Consider the following 19099-nt stretch of genomic DNA (forward strand, 5'->3'; position numbering starts at 1 on the left):
ATTACGGCTCAAGTGCTTGGAGAATACGGCACTTGCTCCAGTAATTTGGGGCGGCGTAGTGTAAATGGCTTACGCTACGCCGCCGCAGATTCTACAAGAATCTGTCCCTAAGTATTTCAGCTTTGAATAGGCAGCAACTTCCCCTTATTCATTATCACTTAATTTAAATATATTTTTATCCTCTATTTTTAGAGGTCCTACACACAGTGTTTTGTCTTCACGTGAAAGTGGGTTTAGTGCAGAGTTTTTTTCTTTTTTTGTTTGCTGGTCATACTTCATTGACTCTTCTACCTAATAATTTTTATTTATTTTTTTACATTTTTAGGACATAAAATGTATTTTCTTTTTAATAAATACTTTGATTAGAATTATTATTATTATTTGACAAGTTGACAAAAATATAAGTATAACAAAAAATGTCACATTAATAACAACTGTTTACAAACTAACCATGTGATCATCGTGTTGTAACTGATATGATCACGTGACCAGGAACCTTGCTGATTGGTACTCATTTATTAATGGGGACGGGAGCTGTCGGTGACACCCCAATCTGACAGTTGGCAAATGCAGGCAATCAGCTGCTAGTAGGAAGTTGGATTAAAATGACCTCTGACCTGGGCATGGTGCAATGAAAAAGTAATCTTTACATTAGATACCAAACTCATAACTCATATGTGTGCATTAAAAGAAATGTTGGTAGTATTATGTATTCTTATGTATTCTTTAAATAAACTTGCAGCATCATCTAGAATGTTATTTTTCTTTGCAGATTTCAGATTGATTTCCAGTGTGGCTGCAGCACACGTCCACGGTCTGATGTAGCTTTTCATTTCAACCCTCGCTTTTCTTCTTCAGATAATGCACACATAATCTGCAACACCATGCGCAAAGACCATTGGTTAGATGAATTAAAGTTTTCAGGGGCCCCGCTAAAAAAAGGAGAGTCATTTGTGCTCCTCTTTCTCTTCCTTACAGACAAGGTCAAGGTAGGGGGGGGGGGGAATATAAATATAAATATATATATAATATGTGTGTCTTTTGCTTAGTTTAGAGTGGATGTAAACCCACTCTCATCCTTTCTAAACTACTGCCATAGTACTGCTCTATAAGGATATACATGCCTCCTGCATGTATCCTTACCTGTCAAATGTCTCCCCTCTGTCTGTTATGAGACCCGAAAAACTGCAGATTCTATGGGTGGGTCTGTTGTCTGGAACTCGTGGGTGGAGTCGTGATGTCAGTAGACTCCCCGCCCACCTATACACTCCCCTTGTCAACATGCATTTTTTCCTGTGTATTTCTTACACTAAATTCTGCTATGATCACTAACATCCAATCAAAATCCAGAAAAGTAACCACATGACTTCAGAAAAGGAGTGGGGGTGGGAATTAAAAAATAATGCCTGTCTCAGGCTAGTGATGAGATATGTAAATAACCTGTCACTCACAACAAGGGGGAAGAACGGACAAAAGTTTTCTCCTGTTTGTCCGTTTATCTCACTGAAAAAAAGAAAAGAGGATTGCTCAGAGCTGGATTAACTCTTTGTGGCAAGACTGGGCACAGATGATGGGAAATCTTATACTCTACATTGTGACAGCAAAAAAAATCGGGTTTACATCCACTTTAAGTCTGACTTATGCTGAAATTCTAATGGTGCTCAAAGTAGACTCTAGCTACTTACTGTACTCACCACTGGTCTAGTACCCTGTATAGTTATTCCAAAGTTGTCACTCCAAGTTGTTGTGTACACCTCACTTTTCATCTTTTATAATGGAACCTAGAGTGATTCTTTATTCTGTATACCAGGTGAGCATTGGTGGACACCATTTTCTAGATTTCACCTATCGACTTCCTCTGAAAGATGTGGACGCTGTGGGAATTTATGGAGACGTCACCATAAAGGAGATCTCCTTTCTCAGCAGTAATGTAAGTGATTGGAAGTCATCATGACACATTGTACATAATGAAAATTCAGTGCACTTAGAAACTCCTTATATCAAGAAGCTAAACAAGAATAACTCTAGCAAAGGGTGCATATACTGTACATAGGATTTTTTTTTCTGCAGTAGACAGTCTATGTTTGAAATCTGCTTTATTACAATTATGTAGATTTTTATTTTACTTTAATTGTGTAGTGTGGATGACTGTTCTGAGGCCTCGTGGCCTGGCTGGAGTCCGGGTTGTGGCTGCCATTCATCTCACTTCATGCACATGGGTCTGCTTCATGATCTGTGGCTTATGGATCTTTTCCTTTGACATTACTGCAGGTTGGAGCTGAGACAAGCTCCCTGTCCCTGCCTGCACTCACAGCCGTCTAGTTAGACTTTACCTCTCTACCTGAGTGCCACCTAAAGTTTGTCTTTTTGGGTTACCTGAAATAAATAATTTCAAAACAGAAGTGATAGCGCCCAACTGTTCCTGATTCCGAGGGACTGCCCCTGATTTGGAACAAAGTCGCTTTTTTCCTCATTTGTCCCTCATTTTGGTCTGATCTATATAGTTGTATATAAAATTAACTTTTTTTTTTTTTTTTTTTTTTCAAAAAGTTTCCCAGTGCTAAACCTTTTATCTAATTTCAAAATTGCTGCAATTGTAAGTATCAAAAGCCAATATAAAGGAATAGTAGCGGTAAAAAGAAAGCACTTGTGGGTTTAACCAATCGTTTTGAATGCTCAGTGGACATTATGGTGCCCCTTATAGAACCTGACCCTTTTGAATCACCAAGGAAATGTGGCTTAGTGTTCATAATAATTACATTAAAGTCTACTGCAGCCAATTAAAATCTTGTTTAAAAGTACATCCAGAAATCCCTTTAAGATCTGTCAAGCTGCCACAAGCACTCCTTCAGTTGGCCCCTGGGCTTGCTTAAAGGGGTTGTAAAGGTTCGTTTTTTATTTTCTAAATAGGTTCCTTTAAGCTAGTGCATTGTTGGTTCACTTACCTTTTCCTTCAATTTCTCTTCTAAATGTTTTTTCTCTTTGTTTTCTTTGTCTGAATTTCTCACTTCCTGTTTCTCCTCAGTAAGCTGTTCTTAATGACTTTCCACCGCTCGGATGATGGTGGAAAGTTTACAGAGGAGAAACAGGAAGTGAGAAATTCAAACAAAGGAAAAAAAAACATTTAAAAGGGAAATCGAAGGAAAAGGTAAGTGAACCAACAATGTACTAGCTTAAAGGAACCTATTTAGAAAATAAAAAACGACCCTTTACAACCCCCTTAATTGTTAGGCTGCCCAACAACCAACTGAAGACATGCTCATAGCAGGCTGATAACACTACTGCTAATTGCAAGGAGGGGGTTTAATGTTGTCAGTCTGCAGCAAGAAGTGCTGTTGCTGGCAGGTTCTTCAGGTAATTAACTTTGCAACAGATGCACAAAGGAACAAAACTGTATACAGTGAGGCATGATAACAAACATACAAGAAATTAGGGTTTAATGCATTTTAAAACTGAACTTTACCCATAACAACTTGATAAATAATAATGAAGAACATTAATGTGGAACATACATTTTACATTAACCACTTGCTTACTGGGCACATATACCTCCTTCCTGCCCAGGCAAAATTTCAGCTTTCAGCACTGTCACGCTTTGACTGACAATTGCGCGGTCGTGCGACGTGGCTCCCAAACAAAATTAACGTCCTTTTTTTCCCACAAATAGAGCTTTCTTTTGGTGGTATTTGATCATCTCTGCGGTTTTTATTTTTTGCAATATAAACAAAAATAGAGCGACAATTTTGGAAAAAAAAAAAAACTTTTTACTTTTTGCTATAATAAATATCCAAAAAAAAACATATTTTTGGTAAAAATAAAAATCGCAATAAGCGTATAGTGATTGGTTTGCGCAAACGTTATAGCGCCTACAAAATGGGGAATAGGGGATAAAATTATGATTATATATATATATATATATATATATAAAATACATTTTTTTTTTTTTTTTTTACTAGTAATGGTGGCGATCTGTGATTTTTGTCAGAACTGCGATATTACGCCAGACACATCGGACACATTTTTGGGACCATTCACATTTATACAGCGAACAGTGCTATAAATATGCACTAATTACTGTATAAATGTGACTGGCAGGGAAGGGGTTAACACTAGGGGGCGAGGAAGGGGCAAATGTGTGCCCTGCTAGGTGATTCTTACTGTGGGGGGAGGGGACTGACTGGGGGAGGTGACCAATTGTTATCCCTATATACAAGGGACACACCATCGGTCTCCTCTCCCTGACAGGACATGGATCTCTGTGTTTACACACAGAGATCCATGTCCCTGTCTCTGTGACTGCCGATCGTGGGTGCCTGGCGGACATCGCGGCCGCCAGGCACGCGCATCAGCACCTGAGTGACGCGGCGGGCGTGCGCCGGCGACGCTTGCATGCCCCCCAGTGGCTGGAGGCCGTATATAGACGGCCTCCCGGCATTTTAGAGCCACATTGTGGCCGTAAAAACTCGTTGGGCGGGTGGGAAGTGGTTAATAAATATGATACCAAAATTAGTGTGTGCTGTTAATTGCCTCCAGTATTGCTCATGTTTCTTCTTGCTGAGGCTGCCATTTTGCTGAAGCCCAGAGCTCCTAAACAGCAGTAAATCATGAAGCAGAACTAAACCCATTGATTTTTAACTGTTTCAAAAAATGGCATTGCTAGCTGTCACATTTTACTTGTTTCCTCAACCAAACTGTCAAACCATCAAATGGCTGGTGTCATAACTGATCACATGTGCAACCCCATGGCAGTTGCAGATCAAACAGAAGCGGCTTCCTTGGCTAAAAAGCATACCTCCCAACTTTCTGAGATGGGAGCGAGGGACACCTAATAGCAAATGTATGTAGGCATAGGACACACCCCATGCTGCGACCCCTTAAAGGAGAATTATACAAAAAAATATTGGTTAAATCTACAAGTGCTTTATTTTTTACCACTACTATTTCTTTTATATTGCCTTTTGAAATTTACAAATGCAGCAATTTAGTTATTGAGTGAAAGATTTAGCCCAGAAAACACTTTTTTAAGCTAAATAGTGCATTGTATATACAACTATATAGATCAGACCAAAATGAGGGACACATGAGGAGAAATTGTTCCATATCAGGGACAGTCCCTCGAAATCAGGGACAGTTTGGAGGTATGTATAAAGGATAGAAGTATTAATTCCACTTTTTAGGCTGTCAGCAGCTCAGCCTCTACAAACTTGGCAGTGCCTAAAAATGGACAGCAACTGATAATGTGTAAATCAAGGTGAGACCGTGTATTACTGGATTTTAAACAGTACAGACACTTATTTTTTTTTTTGTTTACAAACTTTTTTATTTGGTACAAAATGGTGGTACAAGAAGCAAAATGGCATACAAAAAAAAGTACACATAAGAAAATGTCCAGGAGTAAAAAAATAGACAATAGTAAACTATACAAATCTTATGTAACATTAATAAAACATAGTTCTAAAGAGTAGAGAATTAAGATGAGGGTCAAAAAGTAGATATAAAACCATAAGTGTTATTAGGATAAACAGATCAGCAAAAGGAATTATGCGATTTAGATGGGATTAAAGAAAGTAGCAGAATGTTCAAACCATGGGTCCCATTTTTTATTATATATATGGATCGAATTTTGAACAATGTGATAGATTTTTTCCATAAGGTTTATATTGTTAATTCTCATTTTTAATTGATCTAATGGAACTGTGGGGGATTTCCAGTGAAAAGCAAACAGCCAGTGGATCGCAACACAGATTGTGTGGATTAGTCTCATGTGCTGTATGGGGAGGCCTATAATAGGGGAGAACAGAAGACAGTTCTGAACTGTCAGTTTGACATTGTAGTTTTGAAATCTTAGAGGCAAATTTCTCAAGTTGTTTCCATATATATGTGATTCTATCACAGTCCCAGAAAGTGTGTGAGAATGAACCAATGGAGTTGCAGTTTCTGAAGCATAGTTGTGAAACGGTAGGAAATATTACATGTAGTTTAACTGGGGTATAGTACCATCTGGTGAATAGTTTCAGTGCAGTTTCCTTAATAGCAATTGATCTAGTGCATTTGTGACAGACACTTATTTTTAATGTACATAGTTATAACTGCAAAAGGGCTCATCATGAAGTGATCTAGCAAGACTTAAATGGAAGTAAACCCTCCATTACAAATTTCACCTACAGGTAAGCCTAGATTAAGGCTTACCTGTAGGTGTTTGAAATATCATCTCATAAACCTACACAGTTTAGGAGATATTTGCCAAAAAGAATGCACCGCAGGCGCACTGAGAATGCTGGTATTCTGTATGAATAATGCCGGCTTTGACGGCTCCCACGCGCATGCACGGAGTGACGTCATCGCTGCTCCGGCCAATCGCAGCCCTGGAGCGGCAATACCTGGAAGTAACCTAAGGGACATATGTCTAATCCTGGAGGGGAAGACGAGGACGGCTTTGGGGGCTTTGATCTAAGGTAAGTAATGCATAATGAGCTAGTATGCTAGTCATACTAGCTCATTATGCTTTTGTCTTGCAGGTATTTTATTTTATTAAAAAAAAAAAATTGGGGGTTTACAACCGCTTTAATTTTCTGACTAAAAGTTCCTCCCTTTTTTTCCAGCCGCTTTCTTTCGCTCACGCTCCCCTTCTTCTCTGCCCCCTCTTGCTCTCTCCTTTTTCTCATACTTTGAACTATTTTCTATCCCCTAAGTTCTATATATTTTTTGCAACAATTAACTCTCTTTTATTTTTATCTATCCTACAGCCCTTTCATGACGAGTTGACTCCATATCCTTTTTGCCCGGTAAATTACAAAACGATATTTAGAATCAATTGCAGTTTTGCAATTTTGCACAAGGTGGAGCCAGACTGCAGGAAAATGTTGTTAGTACTGTGTGTCAAGAGCTGCACAAACTTATTATATGGGAAAATATGTACTGTATAGGCTAATTGGTTTTGTTGATAAACTGCACTGAATGTTACTGGTATTCAGTCCAGTGTAAATGCAATATACTAAAATGTACCCATTTATGAATAATACATTGTTATATAATGTTTGACTATCAATCATGCCTTTCTGTACCAATACACCCCTTATGGACCAAAGAAATGTTTTTTACATTTTGGCTATGAACCCATTTATTCAGCAATAAATGTGTCATTACTTATGATTGGAAAGAAATACAGGTATCATTTTTAGAACAAACAAGGCATCATATTGTCTTGCAAAGTACCGTATATTTATATTCTATGCTACCTAAAATATTAATAAAATTGATAAATAAAATGTTATAGTTGTTGCCTAAATTTTAGATTCACAACAATTAATGGCAATTTTTTAAAACAAGGAATATGGTTTGAAAGTCAATCATTAACCGTCGGTGAATCAGCGATTTGTTCATTCATTTAAAATACATGCACCAAGAAGATTCACCTGAAATGTCAGATTCACTGGGGTAGATTCAGGTAGCCATTGCGTCTGCGTAACCATAGTTACGCAGCGCAATTGCTTAGTTGCACCGGCGTAACGACTTTTCTGTATTCAGAAAGCTTGTTACGCCGACTGCAGCCTAAGATATGACTGGCATAAGGCTCTTATGCCGTCGTATTGTAGGCTGCATTCTTACGATGGCCGCTAGGGGGCGTTCCCGTAGTGGTCAGCGTATAGTATGCAAATTGCATACTAACGCCGATTCACAACCCTACGCGAGCCCTGCGTACGCAGTTTACGTAGTTTCCGTTCATCGGGTTCCGCGTAAGGCTGCTTTTGCTATTAGCAGGGGCAGCCAATGCTACGTATACCCGTCGTTCCCGCGTCGCGAATTTAAAATTTAACGCTGTTTGCGTAAGTGAATCGTGAATGGCGCTGGACCCAATTACGTTCACTTCAAAGCAAATGACGTCCTTGCGACGTCATTTGCCGCAATGCAAAGTTTCCAGACGGAGCATGCGCACTACATTCGGCGTGGGAACGCGCCTAATTTAAATGATCCACGCCCCCTACGGGATCATTTAAATTACGCGCCCTTATGCCGGGCAGTTTTAAGGAGCTTCCCGCGCAAATTACGTAGCTACTGCTTCATGAATGAAGCGTAGCGCAGATAATTTGCGTAGGCGCAGGGTAAAAACGGTACGCTGCGCATCCGTAAGAAGTGCGCAGCGGTACCTGAATCTACCCCATTGTTTTATAAATGTACCTGTTGGTATTACTCAAGTAGTACAAATAGTATTCTGTGATTTGACAAAATTAAAAAATACTAAAATTATGTTTCTGGCAAACAAAATGCACAGAAAAAATTGACACTTCTATGAGGCTAAATACATTGTGACAAAAAAATGTATGATGCTCTTTTCAGACTACATTCACATGGGACCTCCTGCTTTTCTTCTTTGTCCCTACTAAGCAGATTTTCCCTTGCTTCCGGTCCTGGGGATCATGGTGCTGAGAGCACGCTCAGAGCACAGAGGATGAGCTGTCAAAAACGGCTCCTGGTCTCTAGTAATGGTTGGGAACTGGCAGAACCCGCTCCCGATCATGTGACAACCCATTACAGTGGTTGCAAGGCTAGGCAGGCCTTTCCACCGCCCATGTGTAAAGACCCTGTTAAAGGGATGCTGGGGATTGGTAGGAAGGCATTAGGGTTGGTTGGTTCTCCGCTGAAAAGTATTAAAAAGCTACCTGAGACAAGATAAATAAAAACTGATTTTGAATAAACTTTTTTTTTTTTTTCCCAGCCCCTAAAATCTGGCAGTGCAGATCTGGTAGGTACATTGATTTAACAGTATATTTTTGCATGTGGTAATAGATATTTAGTCTGATATGCTACATTTTAAAACGGCGATCATGTTTTCATAACCTGAGTTATAAAATCAGTGCAGTTTGGGGTGTTTGTCCAGCCAAGACTTTTGATCAAAGTTTTGGATTGAGTGAGAAAGGTTCAGATCTACTGTTGTCAAAGTCTTCATTGGAGAGATTTTCCCTCAATTTCTGCCAGACAGCAAGGAAAGCTTGTCAAAAGTTCTAGCCTTATTCTACTAAATATTTGATTTATTTTTATTATTGTCTGTGTTGTCATTGCAAATTTTCCCTCATTTACTGTTTTGGAAAACCATTGTCACTGAGAGGAGAAACCTTTCTGACAGATCCATAGAGAGGAGTAAGGTCTCAATCACACAGGCATGCGTTCACTTGTGCAAAGGGCTGTCTTTGCTCAGGGGTTCCATGCATCTGTGTATAGGCAGTCCCATTCATGTCTATTGGGAGTGCACGGATATAGTCACTGGTCCTATTATGACATCTGTGTGTGTCCCCAATGCAGATGGTATGAATTCATGGACCCGAAAGGATGTATTAAATGGGACCAGTGGCTTTATCTGTATCCCACTAGACCTGAATGGGACTGCTGGCATGTGGATGCATGGAAAATCTGTGCATGTTGTGCGGGCAAAGACAGCCTTTTGCATGGATAAGCCCAAATTAATGAGGCCTAAAAACCCAACAGGGGTTCTAATTCTATCCCACTCAATCCAAAACTCAATTAAAAAAAACTTGGCCTGGACACTTTCGTTGAAGTAGACGTGAGATCCCAAACAATCACTGCAGTAAAACTGTGCTTATAGAATGCAATAACACCCTAAAAAGCGCTAACTGTAAGGAAAAAGTTATATTTATACTTACCCCTATCTTCCACACCTAGGTGAGGGTGACATAACACTTTTTTCAATGAGATTCTGGGAACCACGAGGAATCCAAATCTCATACAAATTAGTTCTTGCATTGAGCTGAAGTGTCTTCTAAAGAGATGTGGGGTACTGCTTAAGGCCGGGTTCACACTTGTACGACAAACGAGCAATAAACTGATCCGACTTTGGCATGCGACTTGTACTCTGAAGGGGAGCTCCATACCAAATAAAAAAATAAAAAAAAACATGGGTTCCCCCTCCAAGAGTATACCAGGCCCTACGGTTTGGCATGGATTTTAAGGGGAACCCCCCACGCAAAAGAAACGGTGTGGGCCCCTCCAAAATCCATACCAGACTCTTATCTGAACATACAGCCCGGCAGGTCAGAAAAGAGGGTGGGGACAAGCGAGAGTATCGTATCAGGCCAAATGCCTTCAACATGGGGGGGTGGGTGCTTTGAGCACTGCAGACCACTTAGCTCTGAAGAAAGGGGTACGCCCCTGAAACGCGTCAGCTGTAATATTGACTGTTGGTTCAAACGATTATTCGTGTTCCACTGATGTTGCTGGACATCTGCTGTACTCATTTTAAAGCCTGATTTAACTCCAATTTTGTGAGTATAACTATTGATTTTAATATTTGAATAAATACATTTTATCAGTATCACACGAGGTCGGTGCGCCCTCCGCTCTTTTTTTCTGCTTTGCCCCCCCCCCCCCCCACTCCAAAGCACCTTGTCCCAATGTTGATGAGGACCCAGACAAACCTGGCTGTTGTTTGTCGGGGTCTGCTGGCGGGGGGACTTATCGGAATCTGGAAGCCCCCTTTGACAAGGGGGCACCCAGATCCCGCCCCCTCCCCACCCTATCTGAACGAGTATTGACTACCCCTACCTATTCACCTAAAAAAAAGTGTCAAAAATAAAACACAGTACACAGGTTTTTAAGGCAATTTATTAAGGCAGCTCCCCTCTCCGGCTCTTCTGCCTCCTCCGCTGATGTCTTCTGCCTCTGTCGGTTATTTTTCTCCTTTCCAGATTTTCTCTGCTGATGTCTTCTAGCCCTCCCTGGTTCTTCTTCTCCCTCTGTCCGCCTGTCTTCTGCCTCTGCCGGGTCTTCTCCGCTGTATTCTCGCTCTTTTCCCGGGTCTGTTCACTCTGTTCTTCGTCCAATGTTGACTCGATGCTCTCTCCCGCTCTAATGCTGGGTGCGCGTTGCACCACTACTTATATTGGCATGGGGCGGGGTCACTGGGTGATGTCACCCGGTGACCCTCGCCCCATGCCACTATAAGTAGTGGCACACCGTGCACCCAGAATTAGAGTGGGAGAGAGCATTGCGACAACATCGGAAGAACAAAGGGAGAATACCTGGCAAAAGAGCGAGAAGACAGCGGAGAAGAAACAGAGAGCAGAGAAGACCTGGAGAGGGGAGAAGAACCGGCAGAGGCAGAAGACATCAGCGGAGGAGGGAGAATAAATCAGAAGTGACACCGAAGCTGCCTTAATAAATGACTTTAAAAACCTGTGTACAGTACTGTGTTTTTATGACACTTTTTTTTTATTTTTTTTAGGTGTAGGGGTATAGTGTACCTGGTCCGCATTCACATAAGGTGGGGGGCCGAGATCTGGGGGCTCCCTTGTTAAAGGGAGCTTCCAGATTTCGATAAGCCCCCTGCCCTCAGACGCCGACAACCAAAGGCCAGGGTTGTCGGGAAGAGGCCCTTGTCTTCATCAACATGGGGCAAGGTGCTTTGAGGTGGGGGCACTTGCACCCCTCCATGTTGAGGGTATGCAGCCTGGTGCGGTTTAGGAGGGGGGCTCTCGCTTGTCCCCACCCCCTTTCCTGACCTGCCGGGCTGCGTGCCCAGATAAGGATCTGGTATGGATTTCTGGGGGTCCCCAATCTGTTTTTTCGGCGTGGGGGGTTTCCCTTTTAAACCCTTACCAAACTAAAGGGCCTGGTATGCTCTTGGAGGAGGAACCCATGCATTTTTTTTTTCATTTGGCGTGGAGTTCCCCTAAAGATTCATACCAGACACAAAGTGCCTACATTGTCGGGATCAAAGTCAGATCCACAGTCGTTATAGTGTGAACTCGGCCTAACTCTTTACTCCTCCCTCTTTCCCTCCTCCTGTCATCCATCACAACCCATATGGCTAGGGCTGATGCGCTATGTGCATCTCATCATTGTGTTCTAATTAAACTAAATTAAGCTTACTGTTTCTATTGTTGCTGAATATGTCACTATTTACATGAGGATGTTTTTGCCATGCTTCTTTCTAAAACTGAAGAAAGTTAAAATCAAAGAGTCTGTGCATTATGAAGAGAGAATTTTGACCTCCTTTGTTATTTAACCACTTAAGGACCGTCGCACGACGATATACGTCGACAGAATGGCACGGCTGGGCACATGGACGTACAGGTACGTCCCCTTTTAAGAACCCAGCTGTGGGTCACGAGCGCGCCGGCACGCTCGCGACCCGGTCTGAAGCTCCATGACCGCACCCGCGGGACCCGATCGCCGCTGGTGTCCCGTGATCGGGTCACAGGAGCTGAAAAACGGGGAGAGGTGAGTGTAAACAAACCTTCCCCGTTCTTCTCTGTGGCTCGTCACTGATCATCTGTTCCCTGTCATAGGGAACGACGATCAGTGACGTCACACGTCCAGGCACAAAGCTTTACAGTTAGAAAAAACACATTAGGTCACACCTAACCCTTTAGCGCCCCCTAGTGGTTAACCCCTTCACTGCCATTGTCATTTTCACAGTAATTGGTGCATAGTTATAGCAATTTTCGCTGTGAAAATGACAATGGTCTCAAAAATGTGTCAAAAGTGTCCGCCATAATGTCGCAGTCACGAAAAAATCGCTGATCACCGCCATTAGTAGTAAAAAAAAAAATTATTAATAAACATATCCTATATTTTGTAAACGCTATAAATTTTGCGAAAACCAATCAAACGCTTATTGCGGTGGTGTTGTTTTTTTTTTTTTTTTTTTTTTTTTTTAGTAAAAATATGTAGAAGAATACGTATCGGCCTAAACTGAGGGAATAAAATGTTTGTTTTTTTGTTTTTTATATATATCTTTGTTGGGGATATTTATTATAACAAAAAGTAAAAAATATTAAAACATTTTAAAAATTGTCGCTCTATTTTTGTTTATAGCGCAAAAAATAAAAACCACAGAGGTGATCAAATACCACCAAAAGAAATCTGTATTTGTGGGGGGGAAAAAAGACGCCAATTTTGTTTGGGAGCCATGTCGCAATTGTCAGTTAAAGCGACGCAGTGCCGAATCGCAAAAAGAGGCCAAGTCCTTTACCTACATATTGGTCCAGGTCTTACCCGGTTAAAGGAGAAGTACAGCCATGAATCACAGTTCGCTCTGCACCCCTGTGACCCTTTTTCAGCAGACAGCAGACTCAAGTATGCTGTCAGCTGACGTCACAGAGCCGGTCCATGCTTGGGCAAGATCGCGACAACGAAGTCGGGATCCACCCACATGCCTGGACCAACCCTATGGATCTCAGCAAGCCTCTGAGCTGGCCGCTCCCACCCCTCGACAGCCCAGCGCTCCAGTGAGCGAGGGGGGGGGCAGAGCAGAGAACAGTGACTGATAGTCACTAGCTCTTTGCTCAGGTAGCCCTGAGAACCAAGTGATTGGTGGTGTTGGATCGCTCGGTTCTGAATGTATGAGACAGCGGGGTACAAATGCAGTTTCTGCAGTGCTTTTTTCGGTGCATTTTCCACACGTTTTGTGATGCCTTTTTGTTTTTGGCCAATTTGTTGTAGACTTGTAGAGTGGATTAGAGAACGCAAATGGCAGCTAAATCTCAGCAAAAACACAACATGCTTTTATTCAGCTCCTCCGTTTGAAGTCTATTAAACCAAAAACGCACTGCTTTGCTTTTAAAAAAGTCCAAAAACGCAGCAGCTGAAAAAAGGAAAATGTTAAATGGAATGCAGTGCGTTTCTGTAAAAGAGCAATAAAAAAATGCATCGTGTGAACCAAGTCTAATGGGACATTTGGAGTGCATTTGGTTAATGCAAATTCATGCTGATGCAGAAATGGCCCTAAAACAGAAATGATCAGCTTCGCATCCCTCCTGTCCATTGGCTGAAAAAAGCAAAACTTTGTTCTTGAAAAGTTGTTTTCCAGATACTGTATAAAATACCCAGCTGCAACAACTTTACAAATGCTTCCAGAAAAATGGAGCCAGTGTAAGTTCATAAACCCGGACATAAACGAAGTATCTGATTTCTGCTATCTTACAGACCGGATTCATATATTATACATGTGACTACAGGCAGTTTTCAGAGTTCAGATTGAAGTCAGAGCCTTGCAGTAAACCAGGCAGATAAAACAAAGCATTACCTTATCCAAGAAAATGACATAGATGTGCACCAAATCCATACAGTAATGTCCTAAAGGCAATGAAGTGTGTATGAGCTTGGAGAAATGGTGTACAATCTGTTATGAAGTCTTCCTAGATTAAAAGTTACATTTTAATTTTTTTTTTTTTGGTTTTCAGTAGTCCTACATTCCAGTGCTGGGGTTACTGAATACTACAATAAATGTCATTTTTCCATTCTTAAACCTGAATAAGGGGACCTTCAGGCCTGGCAAATACTATACAGAGCTAGTAAGAACAGTGGCGGCTGGTGCTCAAAATTTTTGGGGGGGTGCAAACAAACATTTTTGGAAAAAAAACATCAAACGCTGCCACTGTGACCATCAAACGCTGCCACTGTGACCATCAAACGCTGCCACTGTGACCATCAAACGCTGCCACTGTGCCCATCAAAAGCTGCCACTGTGCCATCATGGTTTTGGTAAATCTGAAGAAAATCTAATGGTGTGTATGGGGCCTATGATTGCACCTAAATCAACCATTTATCAGATCATCAAGAATTTCAAAGAGAGAGGTTCAATTGTTGTGAAGAAGGCTTCAGGGCGCCCAAGAAAGTCCAGCAAATACCAGGACCGTCTCCTACAGCTGATTCAGCTGCAGGATCAGGGAACCACCAGTGCAGAACTTGCTCAGGAATGGCAGCAGGCAGGTGTGAGTGCACGCACAGTGGGTGATGGTCTGGTGTTAAGAAGGGCAGCAAAGAAGCCACTTCTCTCCAGGAGAAACACCAGGGACAGACTGATATTCTGCAAAAGGTACAGGGATTGGACTGCTGAGGACTGGGGTAAAGTAGTTTTCTCTGATGAACCCCCTTCCTGATTGTTTGGGGCATCCCTAAAAAAGAAGAAAGGGTGAGTGCTACCATCAGCCCTGTGTCATGCCAACAGTAAAGCATCCTGAGACAATTCATGTGTGGGGTTGCTTCTCTGCCAAAGGAGTGGGCACACTCTCAATTTTGCCTAAGAACACAGCCAGGAATAAATGGCACAAAAACATCCTCGGAGAGTAATTTTTCCCAACCATCCAAGAACCATTTGGCGACTAACAATCCCTTTTCCAGCATGATGGAGCACCTTGCCATAAGGCAAAAGTGATAGCTAAGTGGATTGGGCAACAAAACATTGACATTTTTGGTCCATGGCCAGGAAACTCCCCGGACCTTAATCCCATTGAGAACTTGTGGTCAATCCTCAATAGGTGGGTGAACAGAAAATCCTGCGAATTCTGCCAAACTCCAAGCATTGATTATGCAAGAATGGGCTGCCATCAGTCAGGATGTGGCACAGAAATGGATTGACAACATGCCAGGGCGAATTACAGAGCACTTGAAAAAGAAGACTCAACACTGCAAATATTGACTCTTTGAATAAACTTAATGTACATGTCAATAAAAGCCTTTGACACTTATGAAATGCTTGTAATTATACATCAGTCTTCCATACTAACATCTGACAAAAACATCTAAAAACACTAAAGCAGCAGACTTTGCGAAAGTTAAAATTTGTGTCATTCTTAAAACTTTTGGCCAGGGCTGTAGATCTGTGGCGTGGGGAGCACACAATGGCTTAACAGGAGGAAGGTATTCCCCCATCAACACTGACTGCGGTTAAAGTGATTGGGGCTCCGAACATTCACAGCTCCGGAGCCTACGATACCTGGAAGTAACTCCGGGAGCGATGTCGCTTTGATCTCAGATGAATATTACATAATGAACTAGTATAGGGATAGGAGGCAATGTCGATGCCTGTTGAGGAGAAACGCAGCGTCGGGCGGAGCATTTTCTACCAGACGTCACCACGCCCCAGCTAACCGACTGAAGCCGCTGCTGGAAGGTTTTTACTCTGTTTTTAAAAGACTGTTCTGCCAAAATGAGCTTTTAAAAATTGATGTCAGTAAACCTGCTTTTCAATAAAGGTTTTTTTTTGATTACCCAAATCATACTGCACTATGAAGCTTTTTTTGCTCTTCCTCTAAATATACGTGCACATCACGCCACCCCTTTGGAAGCTGAGATTGCCTGAGATCCATCACAGCCCTGGGAAATTTGAATGAAGACAGACACGCCAGCATACCTTTGCTTAAACTGCAAGGATCCCTTTGAGTGACCCCTGGTTTCTATGAGCCCGTAAGACCTCCGTAATAGAGGTCCACCGGATCTGGTAAGCAGCTATTCTGTCTGAATGTATATCAACGGCTGAAAATCTTTTTGGATATCATTGTCGGATGAATTTTCCATTGTGTGGTTTCATTCAATCAACATCACTTGTAGTGGACACTTGTTTTTGTATAAATCGCTTGCACTGCTCACCTGTGGGATGTATCAAATTCTTCCAATGTTGCATTTATTTGTAAACCTTTCTTTCTTTTTATAATGGGATAATTCTCTTTGTTTTTTTCTTTTGGTTGCGCATTTTTTACCCATTGTTGACAGTGATTATTGCTTGCAGCTATAGCACCTGCTTACGATAATTGCAAACAAATCCGGCAGGCTGGTTGTACCCAAGTTGATTGATCAACTTGGTACATTAAGCCTGCCCATTAATGGTTCAACAGTTGATGGGTAGGCTGAATGTACCAAGTTGGATCGATCAATTTGGGTATAACCAGCCTGCCAGATTTGCTTGTGATTATCGCAAGCAGGTGCTATAGTCGCTAGCAATAATCACTGTCTTAAAGCAGGCCATAGATTATGTGATTTTTCTGCTACAGCCGCTAACGATATTTGCACCGTGTATGGTCTGCCCAAGAGTGAGTCTGTTCCAAGCCTCCTATCTTTAACCGTTTAACCCTCAGGACAGACAGGGTTCAAATCTAGTTACAATTGATAATGAAGATTTGCCTGCAAAATACAGACAGGAGAATTATGGCAAACATGGCTGCCCAGCCCCCTCACAAATAGATTTTTCCCTGCTGGAGGGTCCATGCTATGTGAATCGGGACATGTAACAAATATAAAGTGGGTGTTATCCCAATCTGGCTGCAAAAGATATTAAAGCGGAGTTCCAGGCAAAAATTTAACTCCTTTTTAAAACCAAAGCACCTACTTTTTGGGTATGTTTTCTTCGGGACTTCGTCCAATGGTGCCGCGGCGAGATACGTCACTACTGCGGTTTACTTTGTGCCCTCCTCCTTCCCCCTGTCACCTTCTGGGACCTGTGTGTGTCCCAGAAGACGGGACCTGTCAGAAAACGCAGTGCGACTCACGCATGCATAGTAGGAAACAGGCTGTGAAGCCGCAAGGCTTCACTTCCTGTTTTTCTCTTAGTGAGGATGCCAGCACCTGTACCCAGAGCCAATGGATGGATTGGCTTCGGGTGCCGACATCGGGGGCCCCTGGACAGGTAAGTGTCCTTTATATTAAAAGTCAGCAGCTACAGTATTTTGTAGCTGCTGATTTTTTTAACTTTTTTTCACCCAGGCTGGAACTCCGCTTTAAGCAAGCCTATGCTGATAGAAATATTTAGGCTCCAATTGCTGACTTTCAGTTGCTATTATGCATGACTATAGTGTGTGTTTTCTTTTTCTTTTTCTTTTTCTTTTTGTCACAGACCTGGGTAAAGTATACAGCAAGTAAAGTCAGAACTCAATCTACTTGGATACCAACCGTTTAATAAATGTTATAAATGTTCTTTTTAATTTTGGCTAACAAATGTTTTCTTTCTTTTTTGCAGCAAAAAACACCACTGTCAAAGACTTTTCCCATGGGTCTCTCTGACTGTCATGCGATCACTGTCCGTGGTTTAGTGACAGTAAACCCAGATGAGTCAGTGTTTTTTTTTACTTTTTAATGTGGATGTGACCTAGGCACATATCGGTAGTGTTTATTCATCTCTTCCCTAAACCCTAAGTCCCATTTCTTTCTGCTGCTCTGTTCCTCTGTTATGTGCATGGTGACTTCTGACAAGTTCTCTGACACAGGAGATAAAAGCAGCTGAAAATTTGTGTCAGGGAGAGAGCTTAGAGATAAGCAGAGAGCTGGTCTATTCACAGTACAGCTCTACAAGTTTCTTCGTTCCTCTGCCTATGTGGAAGGGGGGTGTGTGTCTTTCCTACAATTTTAACATGATGTGCACTTTCTAAAGAATATAGAAAGCTGGGCCCCCCCCCCCCCCCCCCCCACCTCAGACCAAATATGGTACTGCATACCGCTGTGGCTTGAATACTGTTAGTTTCGGGAGACGAGACTCGTAAACCAAGTCAGGATTTTTTTTAAAACAGTGTTCGTATTGCGAAACGCTCGTTAACTACGTTACTCGCAATCCGAGGTTTTACTGTAAAACGTATTTAGGGAGTTTTGTCCCATCTCTGTGTGTCATCTGAGGCTGGTCACTTCACTGGGTATAGGAGATGGTTTACATCCACTTTTAGCAATATTGTAGAATTTTTTTTTTTTTTTTTTAGGGCATCTATATAGCAGCCAATCGGGTTATTTTGTTAACTTTTACTTCTGTACTAAAACAAATGAGACCATGAAATACAAGTAATACTATGAGGATTGTTTATAAGGTCCAGTGATGGCTGATCTTTTGCATAAAAGTAAAAAAAAAAATCCAGTTGTGCCACTTTAGGTATTGCTGCTGTGGCAAAATCTTTTTAGCTTTTAGTGACCAGTTTCCACTTTGCCCAGTTTAAAGTTGAACATTTGCTTGTAGCTCTGTTTTGGAATGTACAAAAAAATGAATGAATGACTGTGAATAGACCAGCTCTCTGCTTATCTCTTATCTGAGGCTCAAAGCACAAAGACAACATGCCAGACTAGGATTTTTTTTTTTTTTAAGCAAGTTTCATCTGAATGATCATAAGTTGCATATTCACCAATGAGGATGTTTTTATTAGATGTGTATTCTATATTTACAGGCTTACTCTTCTGTTGAAATCCAGTGACTCCATCCCTTTTAAATTGACTGCAAATTTCCAGGATCAGTCAATGAGTTATAATTCTTTCATCAGTCAGTCATGGGGGCAGCCGCAAAATGTCCAGACCCCTTTCTTTTTGTTTTACCCAGAGAGATTTTTTGAGG

At 41.6% G+C, this 19099-nt stretch overlaps 1 protein-coding gene across 1 annotated transcript in view; it reads left to right on the forward strand.

The window, feature by feature from the left end:
• Positions 1 to 19099, forward strand: part of LGALS12 (galectin 12) — a 33081-nt gene that overhangs the window by 4387 nt on the left and 9595 nt on the right. The window contains exons 3-8 of the mRNA XM_040328653.1: positions 773 to 989; positions 1811 to 1930; positions 6747 to 6785; positions 8717 to 8743; positions 17750 to 17841; positions 18936 to 19098. Of these exons, the coding sequence (XP_040184587.1) occupies positions 773 to 989; positions 1811 to 1930; positions 6747 to 6785; positions 8717 to 8743; positions 17750 to 17841; positions 18936 to 19098 (658 nt within the window). The remainder of the gene's footprint in view (positions 1 to 772; positions 990 to 1810; positions 1931 to 6746; positions 6786 to 8716; positions 8744 to 17749; positions 17842 to 18935; position 19099) is intronic.

Source organism: Rana temporaria, chromosome 11 (genome assembly GCF_905171775.1).
Source record: "Rana temporaria chromosome 11, aRanTem1.1, whole genome shotgun sequence".
NCBI classification, from domain to species: domain Eukaryota; kingdom Metazoa; phylum Chordata; class Amphibia; order Anura; family Ranidae; genus Rana; species Rana temporaria.